A 20,224-nucleotide genomic window follows, 5' to 3' on the forward strand; every position below is an offset into this window, starting at 1 on the left:
GTTTGCGGTTTCCCGTTATCTCTTCAGCATGTGGCGTAGAAGACAAACTTTTTTAACCTAATTGTTGTACCTATTGCTTTTATCTTTGTACCTTGATAACTCGTAGTTTAATTCTGTTTTAACATCTTATGACTATTTATTGTTTTATTGATTGTGCTGATGTATTTTATGTGCACTTTTATGGTCATCTGACCGAAATAAAGTTATTAAACGAAACTAAACAATTTTAAACTGTAACAACCACAGGCAAAGACAGAAATCACAGAAAGGGAAAATCATTTTTTAAAAAGCTTTTCTTTTGTGGAAGAGACGGGCCCATCTGTATATTGCATATCTAGTATAATATTTTAATAGGGGCTTTGTTTGAAAACCAAAAAATCACTGTTTGGAACATCTGCTAATCTTCCAAATTAAAAAAGAATTTTACATATTGTATGCTACCACTTCTGCAAAGATGCTGTAATTTTGAATAGACTGCTCCGTCAACCTTTGTTTATGACGAGAAAATAGAAGGGAACAAACTTGCAATATAGTTTTATGCTGTTTGTAATGTAGTTTCAATGACGTCCTATGAAATTCTCTTTGCACCCTATCAGGTACAGTAATGATGAGACCTCCCTTCCATTCCTTCTGGAAATCCTCACAGTCCTACCTGAGGAGGTGCATAGCAGATCCTTGCGCATTGGTGCAAACAGGCGGACTGAGATCATTGAAGACCTGGCCTTCTCTTCAAGCACTGTAGTGTCTCTTCTTGTGAGTTGTTCTGCTCCTTTTACTTCGATGTTCAGCTTTTGATTTTCAATTTTCATTATATGGTGCTTGAAAGGTTATGTGCGGAATGTGATAGGCGTTCTCTTAACTGTGTGGGCATGGATAATATGATGCAGTGCAATAAGGAAGTGCTGTCAACAAGAGATCAACTACATAGAACTGGAGTGTGTGTGAAATGCAATATTTAAGTTGTTCTTAAGGTGTAAGTTCATAAAAGATCAAAAATTAGAATAGTGTGAACATTTTTATACATCATTCGAAAAATGTTAAGTTAACTTGTTTAAGTATTTGCTATAACATGTATCATATTTATTTACAAATTTTAATTAATATGATACATTCATCTGGTTGTTTTAAATATGACATTGGTTTAGTAATAGCTGCATAAGCATGTGGTGACATTAAGCTACAGTAGGAAACAAAACACCACAAGTCGAGGGAAGGAGTGATTTAAAAGAAAGAGGGACATTTATAATATGAATGTAGACTCATTTCACATGTGTGCCTTGCACGGAGCGCTACAAGACTCCATCCCAGGCTTTCCTAAAATTTTTTATTTAATACAACAAAATAGCATTGTACTGCATGATAGGTTATTCATTTCAGGTCAGAAACCTTCGAATAGCCTACCCTGTATGAGGGACTCTAGAACGTTTTTCAATAACTACGTGTAAAATCATATGCATTTTTAAATCCAGACCTAATAAATCGGTGCTGAAATAGGTTACATTTCTCCATTTTCAAATGTTAACCAATCGAAAATTAGGCCAATAACGGGAAACCAGAGATCAAGCCCTTCAGGAATTCTGCTCTTTCAAGTTCAAAATGTGACAGAAACTAGAGGATTCCTCAAACTAGGCATCAGCAATATAATTATGGAGAAACTTAACCATGTTGTATAACGTCTATCAATAATTATCCAGTAAAGGCCACTGTTTCAAGTTTTCAGTGCCCTTAGTTATATTTTTATATATTGAAGTGTTCTGGTTCATGCACAAGATACTAATTGTTTTTTTATTACGATTCCTACACAGCAAAACTGGGATTGCAAGTAAGTAACTTTTCTTAAAGATTAGTTATTGTTATTAGTATGCAGTTTAAAGTATGTGATTTGGAGGTGGTGTGGTTTTGTGCTGCTGGAGTGTGTATTGTCCTTTGAAGTTGTAGGAGGTGTGCTGTTGGTTATGATGTTACTGTGGCGGGCGGACAGTCTCTTTGTGGGCGTTGTTGTCCTCCTTCAGTGTGCGAAGACATTCTTTTGGGGTGTGTGTGTGGGTGGTGGAGAGACTGGTTGAGATTGAGAGGATCGGCTGTGGAGATTTTTTGGAAGATAGTCTTGTGCGAAACTCAGGGAGATGCAAGGTTATGAAGAGTGGTGTAGAGTTGCAGTCTTTTGAGTATGTTGAATGAGGAAGGTGTATGTGTTATGGTTGTTGGTGAAGCATGAGGTTCAGGTTTCATGGCTCTGAATTGTGTAGTGTGTCATAGGCAGGTGAGTGTTATTGTTGATTTGCGGAGTGAGCTGGCAGTGATGTAATGGAAGCAATGAAGGTGCTGTTCTTACCTGCTGGTGTCTCTCAAGAAGTCACAATTAGACTAAGTTAAATGAGGGAGCACAGGCCCTTTACCACTGGGTAGCAGGGTAAAATTGCACACCGTTCTACAGCCAGAAAACAATATAAGGCCCAGGAAAAGGCAAAAATCATGAGGTAACCACGCAGAAAAGGCAGATTTACTATCATTATTATGGGTGCTTTCTAGCATGTCTATGTACTTGGAGCAGGTGAAGAAAGCCTTTTTAGCTTCAGTGCACATCTCATTAAAAAAATGCATTAAGAATGAAAAAGCATTGACAAAGTAAAGTTTTGACCCACCCTCCCATATACTGAAATGCCATTCCTTTTACATGAATGTGCACATGTAAGTTGGTAAAATATACTGTCACTCACAATGGAGGATAGCTAATGGTTGAAGTGGGCTGACCCATTTCCCTGTGATGCTTGTTGGAACAAAATGTGAATTACTCTTGAAATAATAAATGAATAGGCCACGCCCAAACTCCTCCTTATGCATGTATTCTTGTATGTATTTTTTTAATGATATTGTTTGCTTGAGGTTGGCGAGACTGCGAAGATGGTCTGTAAGCCAGGGTCAAATAGTTATGATATTTCGAGCTTAACACTTGCAAGCTGCAAACTCTTTACTTTTACTTTCAGTTAAATTACTCTCCCTTTAAATAATCAACCCTCCTATACTGCTCTAATCGAAGTGGCACTTTTTCAGCCTCTTCTGGTGAATTGTGATGAGGATCTTGAAATAGGAAAGCATGGTAAAGGGTTAACTTAAGCTTGTTCAGACTGGGCAAGCTGACAAACTTCATTTTTGCTTATTTTCTTCATATTCACTTGACTTCTGGCGAAGAGGGTAGTTAGTGGTTTTTTTTTTGCTCTGCCAAGAAACAAATCTACAATTCCAGATACCCATGTGACCGTGAAGGTTCGCTTGTGGTTAGTCCCAGCCCCACACCATACTACACATTGGTAATGAGGCGAATATTAGTCTGTGCATCTGCTTCTATATGTGAATACAATTTCACAAGAAGAAAAGTTGATGTGAAGTTATGGTTAGCTCTTGTTTGAACACCTTAACTTAGTTTAAAAAAACAAACAAAAAAGCGGTTAAAGTGAAGTTATGGTTACAAAACTTAAAAACTACTGAAATGTACCAGTTATGGTTGCATAAACTTTACATTTTTTGCCTCTGTAGTAAACTTCTTTTGACATTACGTCAGACGTCACTCATTACGTTTTAAATGACCTCATTAATGATCTCACTGAAATGATATTATCCTTGCTACTGCTGTTGACATAAGTTTTGATTTTCACAAGGATGTGTGTCAGACTTTCTGCTCCATTTTACCGCATGTTCTACCAGCTCTTGCTAACATGGTCAAATCTGGTTCCCCTAGCGACTCGTTTCGCCTCTAATATTAAAAATCATGTTTGCCATCTTTCCGGTTCTGTCTGAATTGTTGAACCTGTCTATTTCCACTGCTTCAGTTCCCTCTGCGTGGAAGCCACAGTAGATGTCCATTTGGAAAAAAAACACAAACATACACTTTCAGCAGTGGTAAGATGAATGGGACAGAACTGCCTGAAGCTCAGTGGCAGCAAGAGCTGTTGGTGGTAGGGAATCAGACCTTCCTTTATACCCTGACTTAGTGGCCCAATTACCTCCGCCCTTTCTCCCTGCCAGAACTGGCAGTACAGAATTGGGGTTTCTGGCTGAATGATAAACTTACCTTGGATATCCAGCTCATAAAACTCTCTGGTAGCTGTTTTGGGCTTCCCATAAGCCCCGTAAAGATACTCCAGACCCTCCCTGACCACACTATTGTGTAGGCGATTATCTTGTTCCTGGACTACTGGGATGTTTTGTACTTGTGGGCTTCAGTATTCATCAAATGCCTGCATGTGGTGCAGAATGTAGCAGTCAGTCTTCATCTCTTGAGTTTTCACCCATCTGCCTACCCTCCACTGACTCACTATAGAGCTCTTGTTAAATTTAGAGCCCTATGTATTGTTTTCTGGGACGTTGCCATCTCTGGCCTTGTATTCCTTAGTCACTCGATTCAGCCCTATTTACCTGCTATCACTCTGCGGTCCTCTAGCCAAAGACTAGCACTAGGCAAGGAGGTCACTTTTTTCTGTCCCTCACCTACACTCTGGAACACGCTCCCATAACATATCTGCTTCAGGGGTGCCAAAGGGCAGGCAGGGGCTATTGGTCAACAGTCGCAGGGATTGAAGTCTTTGGACTCTGGTGTCTACTTAAGAGCTGCAAAATAGAGCAGGTGCTAAACCGAAATTCCTCGCCATTCAAATATTCCCCAGGCATCCAAGTCGTTCATGACGATCTTTAGCAGAATGCCTGTACACTGGTAGATAGCGTTGTGGGCTCCTCGTCGACGTTCAGCTCCAGAAGTGATATGTGGAGTAGCTTATAAGCACCACCCTAGCGCACTGATATCAGTTCCTTTCTTTCTATGTCACCAGACGCCGATTCCGAGCTAACTCTTGTCTCTTTGAGACTGTTTTTTGTCAAATTGTTATTTTAAAAACTCCATTGTGCTAGGGAAAATATAACCCCTAAAACAACAGGGTTTAAACTTGTAAAGAATGTCTGTGCCAGATCCTTATCAGTTTTGCAGCGTGAATCTTTCTGGATTCACTATGCTGTGCATTATTCCGCGGTCTAGTGGTTGGGTCCGGAATCGTAGTCTATTCTTTTTTTTTTTTTTTCTTCGTAGCCCAGGTGGGCGTCGACGTCCCACCTTTTTGGTGTTTTTCCTGTGACGTCGGCACGCTTTCTGTGGAAGCTCCCACCTTTGGGCGCCATCTTCAGATTATTTTTTCCGCTGTTGGGTCTGGATCGTCAGCGAGAAGTTCCAGAGTTTTTGGAGAAAAGAAGGAAAAGATTGAAATCTACGGAAAAACTTTGGAGAATACATCCAGAAACAAGACTACTGAGCCGGGACGACGGAGGACATCGAAGACTTCGACGTCCAACGGAGAATGCGCACACAGGGGGCCCCCTGAGCGCAGGAATGGACCAAACCTGTTAAAAATTCTGCTGCAATTGCCACCAGAAATACGCACAGAAGGACCAGCACTCTGTTTGCAACCTCTGCCTGCCAGTCGACCACGAGAGCAAGGATTGCAACACCTGCTCTGTCTTCACCCCGAAGACCCACCGGGTGAGAGGCAAAGGAGAGCCAGAGGAGAGCCAACTACAGCATGCAAGGCAAAGGTCAACCTCCGTCGCTTCGGGACTTGGGCCTCTCCAGTGAGGAAGAGAACAACATCGCCGAAGAAGCAGATGACTTCACAGTCGTAGAGACCGATAAGAAAACACCAAAAGAGGTAGGAGAGACGTAGACCCCTAAAACCCTGACAGACTCTCGAAAGCCTGATTCAGACTCCCGAAAAACAGAGTCTAAGTCAATAAAAGGAGCACTGGCGCCGAAGATTTAGACGGCCGCAGCTGCATCCAAGGACAAACAGCCCAGCGGATTCTTCGAAAAGGACTCCCGGACGGTGTAAACACTAGAAAAACCTAGGTCGTCAAAGGACGTCCCCGAAAAGGCGCGCTCAACGCCGAAAGAAAAGGACCAGAAGGAGACTTCGACGTCTATGTCGAAGAGATCGTCCGAAACACTCTAAGCCGAACGGGCCGCCGAGATGGAAAGGAAAAAGAGAAGGCTCGAGGCCGAAATAGATAACATCCTGCAAAGGAAAAAAAGAATTCGACTAGCGGATGAAGAGGTTCACCATTCCTTCGAAGACGATGGTCGAGGACGAAGGGGAGTTCGACGCCGAAGAGCCGCCAAAAACTCCAGAGCCCCAAGAACACCGTGAGTAAGAGGGTCTATACTATGAGGAGGAAGGCGAGGAAGACGAGCACACAAGTTTGGGCTCAGCATACTCGGTGGCGCAGGACCTGGATTGGCAGGACCTCTACGCCGAAAGCCAGGAACCTAGTAAATAACGATACCCAGGTGTTTGTTTTGTATCGGGTGTGATATACAAATGAACAAGGAAGCACAAGTAGGACAGACAGTGCTTCAACATATATTCAACAACCAACGCTCCTCTTCCACCCAGCCGCCACAAACATAACAAACTGCTACAAAGTCTATGCACAGCATAGTGAATCCAGAAAGATTCACGCTGCAAAACGAGTAGTTTCTTACCTGTTGGTGTAGTTTTGCAGCTTGAAGATCTTTTTGGATTCACTAGCGAACCCCCTCACTTCCGCCAGAAAGATTAGGCAGGAGAAGAAGGTGGAAATACAAGGACAATATGCAAACAGACACCTTAAGAGACAAAGTCGAAATTCATTGTCATGCCATAGCTCCCATCGCAACTAGATTCAGCCAATGCATGGTCCTCGGGGATTTTAATCTTCATTTTGACCAAAAGGAAGACCCAGAGACCAAGAAGTTGTGCGAATCTTTGGATATTTTTAGCATGGCACCGTATGTGATGTCTCCCACTCATGAAAAAGGTGACATTCTGGACCAGATTTTTTCAACATGTAATATTGACCTAGACAATCGTCTCTATCTGATCTGACCATTTTCTGCTTACTTTTTGGCTGAAAAAAGAGCTGAATATGGCCCGGTCCCACGGCACTCAACAAAGAAAAGAATTTAGATGTTTTAAGCCAATTACGCTCGATTCCTTGGAAGAAATATTAGGCCATCATCCTATTCCTGTGGAGGGATCCCTAGAAAATGCGACATTTGCTCTTGAAAACTGGCTTCAGAATTGGGCATTGCATCTTGGTCCCCCAAAGATGCGTTTGAAAGCACGGGGCAATACTTCTGCTCCTTGGTTTACCGAGGCGTTGAGGAAAAGCAAAATTGCTTGTAAATGCCTGGAGCGTTTATGGAGGAAAAGTTTTGACCCATTGAGTAAAGACATCTATAAACAGGCACTCAAAGCGCACTATTTAAAAGTTCGTGATTAGACAAAATGCTACCTGGCTACAAAATTTGGTCTTGCAAGGAACAGCAGCAGGGAACTTTTTAAGATTGTGAAAGACTTTGCCTCCCCCAATGTCACTCAGTCTGTTCCCTCCCTCCCGTGAATGGACAAATCAGATTGCCAACTTTTTCTTTGACAAGATTAAATCCATTCAAGACACATTTAATATGCCTTCCGATATGAATCAGGATAATGTGTCCGACCTTAAAGAACACTCCAGGGAAGAAATACTTCTGGAGTTTCCTCCTGTTTCTCTGGATACCCCACTCACCATCATGATGGCGCTAAAATATGGGTCGCCGACGGATCCCTGCCCTGCGAAAATAGTAGCTTCTGTTGCTGAGGTTTTGAATCCAGCAGTTAACCAAGTCTTGAACCTCTCCTTGTCCAAAGGAAAAGTTCCAGCGAGGTGGAAACAGGGAAAAATCCTTCCCCTTCTGAAGAAACCCTCAGCTGATCCTACTGTAGTTAGCAATTATAGGCCCATAACACTGCTTCCTTTCTTTGCTAAGGCGTTTGAGAAGTATTTGAATGTGATGATCACAAACTTCATTGAGGCCACAAATGCTCTCCACCCCAGTCAGTCTGGTTTCAGAGCTAATTAGAGCACTGAAACTGCCTTATTGGAAGTCAGTGAAAGAATCAAAGCTACCCTTCCATAGAGAAGGGAAGGCAGTTCTTATACTGCTGGACCTCTCTGCGGCTTTTGATACCGTGCCCCACGGACGACTCCTAAAGAGTCTTAGGGAATGTGGTTTCTGGGGCACGGTTCTCAGGTGGTTCGCCTCCTTCTTGGAAAGCTGTCAGGAAGCTGCTTGGTCCCCACCTTTCTCAGCTGATATGCCTGTGCTGAATGTTGGAGTACCGCACGGCTCCGTTTTGAGTCCTACTCTTTTTAATATTTATATGGCACCACTGGCACCTGTAGCGGAGGAACTCTGGGCAAAGGTTATTACCTATGCCGATGATTCTCAACTTTTGTTCATGTATGAAAAGGATGAGCCACTAAATGAAAGTTCAATTCTCCAATGCCCGTCCCAAGTGCTTGATTGGTTTCGACAGAACCAACTGTCCTGCAATTCCGCTAAAACGGAAATTATCTTCTTCGGGCACAACCCTGGTGATGGATGGCGGAATTGGTGGCCCCAGGATCAACCTTCTCCACTCCGCCCTGTCACCACTGTGAAAAATCTCGGAGTCATGCTTGATTCGGATCTTTCTATGAAGGCGCAGGTTCAATCTGTGACAGGCACGTGTCTTAGGCTCATAAAAATGATGCGGATTTTCCTACCACTGTTGCCACTGTCCCATAGGAAGACGGTAGTCCAAGCCTTGATTACGTCAAGGCTGTATTACGCAAATGTACTTTACCTGGGCTTCCCGAACTATTTATTGGGCCGCTTACAGGTTGACAAAATACAGCAGCCAGAGCGATCTCTCTGGTTGGGCCCAGGACTCACATGGTGAGTCATTTGAAAACTCTACACTGGCTATCAGTGAAAATTAGGATTGCCTTCAAGTCGCTTGTGCTGGCCTTTAAGGCTCTTCATAACAGTGGGGCTCAGTATATTAGAAAGAGAATCACTCTCTATATTCCAGCCAGTACTTTGAGGTCATCGGCCCAACATCTGCTATTGGTGCCAAAATTCTTAAGGGCCAGGAAGGGGGGACGCTCCTTCCAGGTGGTAGTAGGCAGATTGTGGAACTCGCTGCCTCTTCTTCTCAGACAAGAACCAGAGCTTCTTAGCTTCAGACGCCGACTTAAGACCTGGCTGTTTCAGCAGTAATGGAAGGCTGGGTAGGTCGGTGAGGGAACAGGGTCTGCTCTTTCCTTTGTGGCTCTTCTTAGCGCCGGGACACTCCTTGGAGTAGCCATGCGCTTTTTAAATCCCCCATAACATTACCATTTACTTTCAAGGAAGAACTTGAAAACATCGCAAAGGATTCATTAACATAACACCAAAACGAGAAAAAAAGAATCCGAAGATGGTGCCCAAAGGTAGGAGCTTCTGCAGGAAGCGTGCAGATGTCACAGGAAGGACACCAAAAGTTGGGACGTCGACGCCCACCTGGGCTACGAAAAAAAAAAAGAACAGACTATGATTCAGGACCCAACCACTAGACCGCGGAATAATGCACAGCATAGTGAATCCATTAGGAAGATTCATTGTCATGACCAGTCTAGGTCCTAGGAAAAGCCCGGCACCCGATGTCGTTTCTGCGGCACTCAAGTCTTCAGGTAAGTCGAGGAAGAAACATAAAAAGTCCAGGCGGGACTCTGCTGCTCCCTTCTATTCTTCAACTCCAGAGAAGGGATGAGGGCATTGCTTTCTCTCTTCTGTTGCCGATCTCCTTCGGAGCAGATATCCACTCTTGTTCCGGGCCAGCCCTAATTATTTATTTTTTTGGGTGGGGATGCAAGCCTCGGCAACGAAGGTCAACCTGAATGTGTTTTCCACCACTCATACTGGAAATCAAGTGCCAAAAACATTCAGGAAGCATATGTTTTCCTCTACTAGCTTGGTCCTATGCTCGGTGAATACCAGCTACCTCTGAGGCATTATACCCATGCTCTTTAGGGTTCTGTTGCTCAAATCATGTCTGGTGCACTGGAAGAGTGCGTCCCGCTCTCACACAACTTTCGAAACGGCTGTGAAATGCTAAATTTACTAATCGATATGGCTTAGACACCAAATATTGCCAAGGAAAAGCAATTGGCACAAGTGTGGCTGTTGATTAACAGCCCTGCATGAGTCCTACAGACTTTGCTAGTGACATCCAGTCCACTTTGATGGACAAACCTTTGATTGGCCCTTGAGCCCTACTTTAAAGATAGTAGGGCCATGGCACACTTGTTAGGTCTGTTGCCCTTCCAAGTCAGCCACATCAACAATTTGGTCCCGATCATGCATATGATAGGGGCTTTCAATACCGCCAGCAGGTGCAAACACACCAGCAAATTCCTTAGCACTTTCGTGGCTGCGGTACCCACACTCCATGTAGACAATTGAGATAGCGTGCATTTCATTTTTCTGTCCCTCCTGCTGAAGCCTCAAATTCTTTAGTTCGTCCACTGCACACAGCCATCCTGTCGGAGGAAGGATCCAGTATTTTCTGCTGGGTGGCTGACATTGACTTTGGACATGTGGTTCCTACAGATTGTTCATTGGTGGTATGCCCTACCATTCATTGTTGCCCCTCCTCACCTTCCCCCATCCCCGAAATGGCCGACAGATAATCATCTGCCTCTTTTATAGCAGGAGTGAAGGCCCTTCTAGCCAGTGGGGCTTATAGAGGATGCCAGCATCATAAATAGAATGTGGTTGTTATTCCTGCTACTTTCTGGTGCTGAAGAAGGGTGGAGACCTTCATCTTATTTTACACCTTTGCCATCTCAATGCCCTGCTCTGGAAGGACCAAATCTAATTTGCTTTCCCTGGCCCAGGTCTGATCTATTTTGACTCTGGAGGCTGGATGGTAGCATTGGACATGCAGGACGCTTACTTTTACATCCCTTTCCTGCAGGCTCACAGGTGCAATATGCAGATAACTGTGGGGCAGGAGCATTTCCAGTTCACTGCTCCCGTTTGGTCTCATGCTCACAAAAGTGATGGCGGTGGTTGGAGTGCATATTCGGAGGTTGGGGTTAGTCTTACGCTACCTCGACAACTGGGTGTTGAAGATTGGCTCGCCCCAGGCAGATGTCACCCACCTCCAGACTACGGCAAACCTCGGACATCATAGTTCCCTAGCAATGTGCGAAAGTCACATCTAACTCATTCAGTCGCTCCTGTTAATTGCAGCTATTCTGGGAACAATGCAATTTCGTGCCCTTCCCCTGGATATGTGTGTGCAGGACATTTGGGCTATGATACCGCTCTTTTAGCCTCTATCCTGTATCTCAATGAGGATGACCGAGGCTGCTGGTGTCTACTGATCTCTCGCAAGTTTTCTGGTTAAACATACCTGATGGCATATGGGATCTGAAGGCTCAGCCGTCACAGCCAGAAGGATCTCTCTGATCACCGTCTAGAGAAAGGGGCTGCAAAATACCTGCAGTGGTGGTTGCTGGGCAGCAATTAGGTCTGCGTCAGACCCCTCTCCCTCCCCACCCAGAACCGAAAGTAGTTACCGATGCATCGATTCTGAGCTGCGGTAACAAATTGGTAGAGGTGGAAATCGAAGGTGTTTAGTCTCTGGCATATACTGGGCTCCACATAAGTTTTCTGGAGATGCAAGGCCTCCATTTCACGATGACTCTGCCTACCATCCTTCAGAGGGATGCTGGTACATGTGCTCGCGGTCAACAGCACCGCCATGTGGTACTTGAACAAGGAGTGTGATGTGGGGTTCATGGACCCTCTGCTAGGAGACATTCCACCTCTGGCTAGAACACCAGGAAAATTGTATTGTGGTGCTCCATCTGGTGGGATCTCTTAATGCCAGGGCGGATTAACTCTGATAACAAATGGAAGTTACACCCTAGATAGCACAAGTTCTCTTCGGCGAACGGGTAGAAACTTGGCTCACTATTTTTTTTGCCTCTGCCAAAAATGCGCAATGTCAGTACATTAGGGAGTTTCCAGGGTGTCTCTCTCGGAGATTTGGTCTGTCTAGAGTGGAACTTGGCATTCTGTATGCCTTTCTGGTGATACGTCTGCCCTGAGTGCTGAAGGTCAGGCACGACTAGGCCCAAGTCATCCTAGTGGAACCAGATTGTACAAGAGTGTGGTAACCGGAACTCTGTGGCAGGAGCATCTGTCCTTCCATCAGGCTACTGCTTCGGGAGGATCTCTTTTTGCAGCAAGCAGGGAATGGACCTGCATCCCGGTGTGAGCAGTCTCCACCACCATGCGTGGAGATTGAGCTGCAGTAGTTGATTGCTTTTGACTTCTCTTGAGGTTGTCAGTTACATTGTAGATCAAATCAATATACTCCTGCCTTTTTGATAACTTTGTGAGATGGTGCGGTGACCGACAGGTTGACCCACTTCATGCTATGCTGTCTGAAGTGGTGATGTTTGCATTATCCCTAGCCCAACAAGGTATTGCTTTGGGCACAGTTAAAGGGTACTTGTCTGCTCTTTCAGCTTGTTTGCGATTTCTGCATCAGCCTTCTTTGTTTGTCACCTGTTGTGATGCATTTTCTTGAAAGGTTTACAACATATTTTTCCTCCTTGTTATGTTATTAGCATTTGAGATAGCGCAAACAGCTCACCTGCTCTGCAATATCTCAGCGCTATAACCTTTTACAGAGACGAGCAGCAGACAGATAAGAAAACTGGATAGATGGCTAACATAGCCAAGTGTTTAACACACTTTTGTAAACAGACGGTGAGAAGAGCAAATAGGAAAGGGCAACCTCTTCCAGTGGCAAGGTGCAAGGTAGTGAAAAGAGCGCCGTCCATTTCAAGTAGGCCAAATGCATTGGGGGATGACTAGTTCAGTGTCAGATGATTTACGTTTTCTGGCTGGCTTGTAAAACCTGATTCTTGTCAGGTAGACTGCACTTACTGCAGAAGACACTGTGGGTGTTGCAAAGGAGCTTAAAAATACAGTGCTTCCTGACTGGTAGTGCAGGAAGAGATTTATGAACCGTATCTTTCAAGGTGTCGGATGGAGGATGTCAAACAAAGCAAGCAGCTGTGTTCTGGACCATTTGCAGGCGCGACATAAGGGGCTCATTTACCGCATCTAGAAAAGCATAACCGTGGTCAAGGCAACTCATTATGAGAGCCTGAGTAAGTCTTTCAATAGTTAAGAGGGAGCCAGAATAAGACTTTTGTAAGCAAGCAAAAGCGAAACAAGAACAGCAAATAGCAGTAACTTGACTTGCTGTGTTAAACTGGACATCCAGCAGAATACCAAGATTCTTTCCAACTTTTTTGGGGCAGGGCAAAGTTCCAATTAATTGGGCCACAAATCATCCGACTAGTTCTGAATAGCTCTGCCATATAAGATTTCAGTTCCCCCCCCCCCCAATTAAGTTATACTGTTCTGTAGCATCCAAGATGCCACAGCATGCAGGCAGTCATGGAGCCTGACTCTTATTACTTCCAGGGTTTTTCCAGTTGATATTCTCTATGGAGGGATTCTTTTCGTGCCATCGGAAGGGGGGGATCTATGGACCACACCTGAGGAATCCTGCCTAGCCAACTTAAAAAAAATCTTTAGCTAGTGCAGTGAAAGAATACAAATAAACAAGCATTTTACAAGCAGCCAATCCTTAAGTCTAACCTATGGGTTCTTGGATTTTAAGTTCCAATATAAATTGGAGCCGGTGTTGGACTTAATTCAACCGCCATTAGCTAAGAAGTTGTTTTTGTAATTCAGATATGGGATGCTCCCGCTACACGCTCTAACAAGCAAGTGGGCGGGCGCATCCCACCCCCTATGCTCTGGATGCCTAATGGAGGATGAAACAGAAATTCATGTTATGTCCTTCTGCTCTGCATATAGGCAGGCTAGGTCCAAGTGGGTTATACAACTTTGGAGAAACCTGGCTATTAGGAACTATTCTGAATTTTTTAGGATCCTAAAATCTGATACTAACCCGGTTTATGTTGCAATTTCGAAATTTGTTTGCTATGTGGTGCAAACTAAGGCACTTACAAAAGAATTTGATATGATAATAATTAATACCAGCTCCTACTCGTTCTTTGCTGTGATCATTTATCCAGTAATAACTTGGCCTGTAAATGCAGGTATTCGATCCTGGGCTTTACTAAAGTATTGTATGTGAATCACTTCTTTTTATATACTTTTAGCTTAAATTATATTCTTAATGTATGTTTTAATTGTTTGATTTTCCCATAATGATGATTTTTGCATCCCTACCTTACTACGGGGGTTTTCTTATATTATTATGTCCACAATCCTGTGTTCATCATGACTTTGTACTTACTTCCTGATTTGGATTTTAATGTGTTGTAAATTTTAATGTGCTTTTATGGCTGTAATAGCCGAAATAAAGTCTTTTTGATTGATTATCTATTGGGTGTCATCACAATTCTGCAGACCTGACGACCTGTGCCAGTATGGACACAGAGATATTAGAGGGTGGGGGAATATCCCGGTGGCACACTACATTTTTCTGACGGCCTTAGATTAAAAGGGAGATGAAAACCACTTGAGATCTATCCTCTAAGAAGTCCCTCTGCCAGGCCAGACCCTCTCTGTGAACCCTGATGTTGAAAAAAGCCTTTTTTTCCCAAACCACCTGCAAAACTGTATCAAAAGTTGCAGAAAGATCTAATGCTATAGCAGAATTTCCTTCGTCCACAGCATTAGTGCCTAACAAAAGAGTGGTTTGTGGGCTGACCTAAAACCTGACTGCGAGGATTCGAATATGTGGTTAGTCTCTAGGTATTTATACAATTGCTTGTTGAGATTAACAAGATTGGCCTATAGTTATGAGGTTGACAGGGGAAACATAAGCATGCTTTCAGGCTCCTGGCATCTTACCCGTCTTAAGTGAAAGATTGAAAATATTGGTGAAATACGACACAAAAAAAAGATAATAGAAGGGCTGTGCACGGATTGAAGTGAGATGCAGACTTGACTGAGCAAATCTGATCCTGAACTTCTTTAGAAAAAATTAAGTCAGACCTTCCCATCTTGAGTTTAGGAAGCTAGCTGTTTATGTTCTAGTGCCAATGTAAGGGAACACCATATTGGTTAACATGGCTTAAATTAATAATTCCAGGTGCTCTATTTGTGGCAGTGTGATCGAGCAGGTTAGGCTGATCAGAGGGAAGTGTTAAAGCATTTGTTGCGCACAGTCAATAAATAAAACGCGCACTCAAAAAGGAAATCGGAGACCAATTTAGAAAAATCCCACAGATTTTTATATAATTTTAAACCCCAAGATCATTGGAATCCGGTATGTACTTTCGAAGTTATTGATTTTCGTAGTAATGGGAAATACAGTTGAATAACTGTTTTGAGGCATGAGCCATGAATGCAGTAATGTTATCCTATGGGAGAAGCATACACTGCATAGATATACTTGCAAACGTTTTTGTAGGGTGCCCTACAGGACTTACGGTGCTTAGGGGTGAAAGTCTAAGAAACCTCCAGTGGTTCGATTTTACCAGGCCTGGTGTGTCCAGGTGCAGAGGTGCTGGCCGTGTTGGTAGCCTCGAGCACTACGCTTTGAAGTCATTGAAAGAAGTACCTGCAAAAGACTGCTGCAGGTGGTGACCAGTCTGTCTGAGCCCAAAATCTGGTGCAGATGTGTTTTGTCTGGCTGGTCACTGTATTTGGAGGCTCTCACTTGGCTTTGGTGACCTGGAGAGGGAGAGAGAACCAGGGCCATTCTCGATGAAGGCCTTGTGGATCTTGAAATTTCTTGATGGCAGGTCAGGGTTGGTGTCAGTAGTGCCTGGATTGGACACGCAACAAGCCTTGGCAGTTGCAAGTGCCCAGGGTATTGGTGCTGAGAGACTCTCTTAAAGGAGTCAGCATCTCGAGACTTCATGAAAGCGACCTGGACTCACAACAACCTCTTCCTGGCAAGTTGCTCCCTCAGTGGGCCCTATGGCCAGCAAGGCGAAGTAACGGGACAATGCAGTAGGTGTTTGCAGATGCAGGGGAATGGCTCTTTCTCCCCAAGGGAGATTCTGCTTGGTTGTTAAAGGGGAGAAAAGTCCTGGTCCAGGTTTGGAGAGACTGTTCAGCTTCTGGACGAGTCATTCTTTGTGATTGTAGCGGCGCAAGCAGCCAGGCAGGGTTTCAGTGCAGGACATCTATTCTCACAACTTTGGCTCTTCTTTGTCCTTCCTTTGGTTTCTAGTAGACTAATCTAAATTTCTGATGTCAATTAGTCTAGAAGACTGCATATAGAGCACTCAGAAAAAACTGGTGCTGTGCCTTTAAGACCTCCAGGCTCCCAATATGCTCCACAGATGACAGTTGGGTCAGTTCTTTTTTCCGGCTCCTCCGGTAAGGATCCTAGAGCATTGAGCTAGTCCGTGTTTTTGTGTCAATTGGTTTTCTCAAGTGAGTTTTATTGACTTCACTCAACTTCTTTAGCACATATAATACTTGTTACGTCATTTTTTCTGACTTTCAAGAATTTTTTCCTGTCAGAATGCCAGCCTTATTTAATAAGTGTCCTTCCTGTGGGAAAAAGATGGCAAAGTCCGATCTGCACTCTGTGTGTATTGTGCTACTACTGCCAGCAGCTTTCCAGAAGAACCCTTAAGGAAAGGGAGAAGATTAAGTTGCATGCTATGCAGGAGAGAGGAATGGAGTCAACAAATGGCCGGGGAGGACATCCCTCTAAGAAGTCCTCTCAAGGAAGGTTAGAGCCTAAGAAAAAGGGTGAAAAAAGATACCAGTCAAATTCGCCGTTGAGGGACAGATAGATGTCGAAGATACACTTGTGCTCACCTTCAGCGTCAAAGTCTCCTGTGTCGCAGGCGACGTTGAGGCCTCTTTCGCTCTCGATGTGAGCGACTTCAGATACGAAGTTTAAATCCAGGTATACGCCAGCTTCCCATCGGCTGACGTCGACACCGCCTCGTAGACTGTCTAAGTGAGGCTCGCCTACGATGGTGGCAGTCAGGCGCTCAACGATTAAGTCTCATCGTCGACAGGAGAGGTCGCCGTCGAGATCTGTGCCAACGTTGAGAACACCACAGATGTCGAGGGCACCCCAGACAACGACACCGCTGAATCCGAGGAGGCCAAAAACCTCAACGTTGGTAAGATTTAGGGAGTCATCGCAGGCAGCAGGCAGGCCAAATCGCTGACGTCAAGAAGATCGACATTGAAAAGATCACCGGCAAGAAGGTAGACGTTGAGAATGCCGCAGGAAAGGTTTCCGATGTCTAGGAGATCACCATCGATTTCGAGAATGTCACCGGTGATTAGATGGACGTCAAAACATACATCTGCCCATTGGTCCCCTCCTGCCAAGAGGCTGAGGTCAGAGCGGTCTTCAACACTGACGTCGAGAGGCCCTTCGACGTCGAGAGAGGTCCATGTTCTGATGTTTTATAGGACTCATTACTGGTCAAACTGTCGGATGTGCAGCTTTTATTTGTTTTTGGCCCAGCAAGGGCTTGCAGTGGACACTATTAAATGTTGTCAACCCGGTCTGCTTTCATGTGGTTGACATACCAGCCATCTCTCTTCAAATCAACTTATGTGAAGCATTTCCTTTAACCTTTGGTTCACTTTTTCCTCAAAACCTTTTGTGATGCCACAGTGGGACCTCACATTGTTCCTTACTTTCTGATGTGGACCCCTTTTGAGCTTTTGAACAATTTTTCAGTGAAACTGGTACAAAACCGCCTTGTTCTTTTTCCTTAGGTTGTAATTGCTTTCCATGTCAAATGGATCAGTTTTCTGACATTGTTTCCTCATCTACATTTCTCAAAGGAGGAAGTGACTCCCATCGACTGGACCTCAAAAGAGCTCTGTGTCTGCAAAGATAATACCGAAGATCATAGTGGAGGATCAATGTTTTGCTCTGTTCTCAAAGGCAAAGAATGGCAAGCCATACAGAAGCAGATCCTATCCAGGTAGATAGTGCTCTGTAGTAAGAGCTGCTATGTGATGTAGAAGAAGCAGCCCTAGGAGGACCCGTTTCACCAGGACTAAAGCTGTTACAACGTGCTAGCATGTGGAGTACCTGTCTTGGATATCTGTCAAGCTGCAACTTTAGGCATCAGAATACACGTTCACCAAGCACTAGTTTTGCAGCGTGAATATTTCTGAATTCACTATGCTGTGCATTATTCCGCAGTCTAGTGGTTGGGTCCGGAATCGTAGTCTTTTCTTTCTTTGTTTTTTTTTTTTTTTCGTAGCCCAGGTGGGCGTCTACCTCCCATCTTCTGGTGTACTTCCTGTGATGTCGGCATGCTTCCTGCGGAAGCTCCCACCTTTGTGCGCCATCTTCAGATTTCTTTTTTTTCCGCCGTTGGGTCTGGATCGTCACCGAGACGTTCCAGAGTTTTTGGAGAAAAGAAGGAAAAAGCTCAAATCTACCGAAAAAAAAGTTTGGCGAATACATCCAGGAACAAGACCGCCAGGACGACGAAGAAGGAGGAGAACTTCGAATACTTCGACTTCGAACGGAGGATGCGCACACAGCGGGCCCCCTGAGCGCAGGAATGGACAGGACCCCTTTCAAATTCTGCTGCAGTTGCCATCACAAGTAGGTGCAGAAGGACCAGCTCCCAGTTTGCAACCTCTGCCTGCCTGTCGACCACGAAAGCAAGGATTGCAACGTCTGCTCTGTCTTCATGCCGAAGACTCTCAGAATTAGAGAGAGGCCGAGGATAGCGAACCACAGCTTGCAAGGAAAAGGCCATCCTCTGTCGCTTCGGGACTTGGGCCTCTCCAGTGATGAAGAGGACAACATCGCCGAGGGACCAGATGACTTCACGGTCGTAGAGACCGATAAGAAAACTACAAAAGAGGTAGGAGAGACGTCGACCCCTAAAGCCCTGACAGACACTTGAAAGCCTCAGTCAGACTCTGGAAAAACAGTCTATGTCCACAGAAGGAGCACTGGCGCTGAAAATGTCGACGGCCGCAGCTGCTTCCAGGGACAATCAGCCCAGCGGATCCTTCGAAAAGGACTCCCAGGCGGCGAAAACCCACGAAAAGCCTAGGTCGTCGAAGCATGCCCCCGAAAAGGAGCACTTGACGCCGAAGGAAAAGGACCCGAAGGCTTCTTCGAAGTCTACGTCGAAGAGATCATCCGAAACACTTGACGCCGAACAGGCCACCGAGATGGAAAGGAAAAAGAGCAGGCTCGAGGCCGAAATGGATAACATCCTGCAAAGGAAAAGAGAATTCGACGAGCGGATGAAGAGGTTCACCATCCCGTTGAAGCCGATGATGATCGTTGAAGTCGAGGACGAGGAGGAGTTAGATGCCGAAGAGCTGCCGAAAACTCCAGAGCCCCCGGAACACCAAAAGGAAGAGGGCCTATACTATTTCGAGGGAGGCGAAGAGGACCAGCGCACGAGTTTGGACTCTGCATCCTCGGTGGTGCAGGACCTGGATTGGCAGGACCTCGACACCGAAAGCCCGGAAGAGGCTGTGGAGATGTACCCTTCGAGGCCTTCGCCGCCAGATGACATTGGGATCTACAACATGCAGGGGTGTGGAATTTATTAAAATATCTAATTGTCCCTTGGGCAGGTTGCTTCATAAATCTACTTGTCCTGTAACAAAATCCACTTGTCCCTTTGGTGCCATGTAGTGGTGCCACAAATAAATTATGGCAGCAATCTCATTATATAAGAGCACTTGTATAGCCTCTCTGATTATACCAGGGCATATTCCATAGTAGTGTTTGAATACTAGTAATCATTTTATGTTGCCAAGTTTCCGGAGAGCTACTTACTGGGACCGATGATGGTGGTAAGCTGTAGTTCCAGGGTCTGTGCAAACCTACTAACTTGCGTTTTAAGGGTTTTCAACACATTTTCTCTAATCTTTCCCATACTGAACAATGTTGGAAATTTACTTATGAGTGTGGCAGACATAAACCTCCTTTCAGAGTTGGGAGAAAAGTAGTTGGAGGGAAAATGAACTTTCAAACATCCAGGTTTTCACATGAGCAAATCCACACATGCATATTTGCTCATGCTGAAATGCAGTTCACAAATATTTTGTAGAAGTACAATTTCTTGCCCTGCTGATATAAATTCTTGTGAATTCAGGAAAGCCATATACCAATGGTGCACTTTTGAGACTTTCTTTAATAAATGGGCCCCTAATTAGGTCTGGCGTTAACTATGACCTTTTGTGTTTATTCAAATTCTCTCTCTCTCAGAATCGGCTGCCTTCACTGTGAGTGACAGCATTCTGCTCTTTCACAAGGAGCATATCGGTACACAAAGTAGTTTTGTTCAGTGCCAGTAACTAATGTGGCAGTGTGCTTTT

At 44.6% G+C, this 20,224-nt stretch overlaps 1 protein-coding gene across 3 annotated transcripts in view; it reads left to right on the forward strand.

The window, feature by feature from the left end:
• Positions 1 to 20,224, forward strand: part of TNPO3 (transportin 3) — a 1,288,661-nt gene that overhangs the window by 217,178 nt on the left and 1,051,259 nt on the right. For all 3 annotated transcript variants that reach the window (XM_078677788.1, XM_078677785.1, XM_078677786.1), the window contains exon 4: positions 597 to 753. In XM_078677788.1, coding sequence (XP_078533914.1) covers positions 597 to 753 — 157 coding nt within the window. The remainder of the gene's footprint in view (positions 1 to 596; positions 754 to 20,224) is intronic.

Source organism: Lissotriton helveticus, chromosome 1_1, assembly GCF_964261635.1.
Source record: "Lissotriton helveticus chromosome 1_1, aLisHel1.1, whole genome shotgun sequence".
NCBI lineage: Eukaryota > Metazoa > Chordata > Amphibia > Caudata > Salamandridae > Lissotriton > Lissotriton helveticus.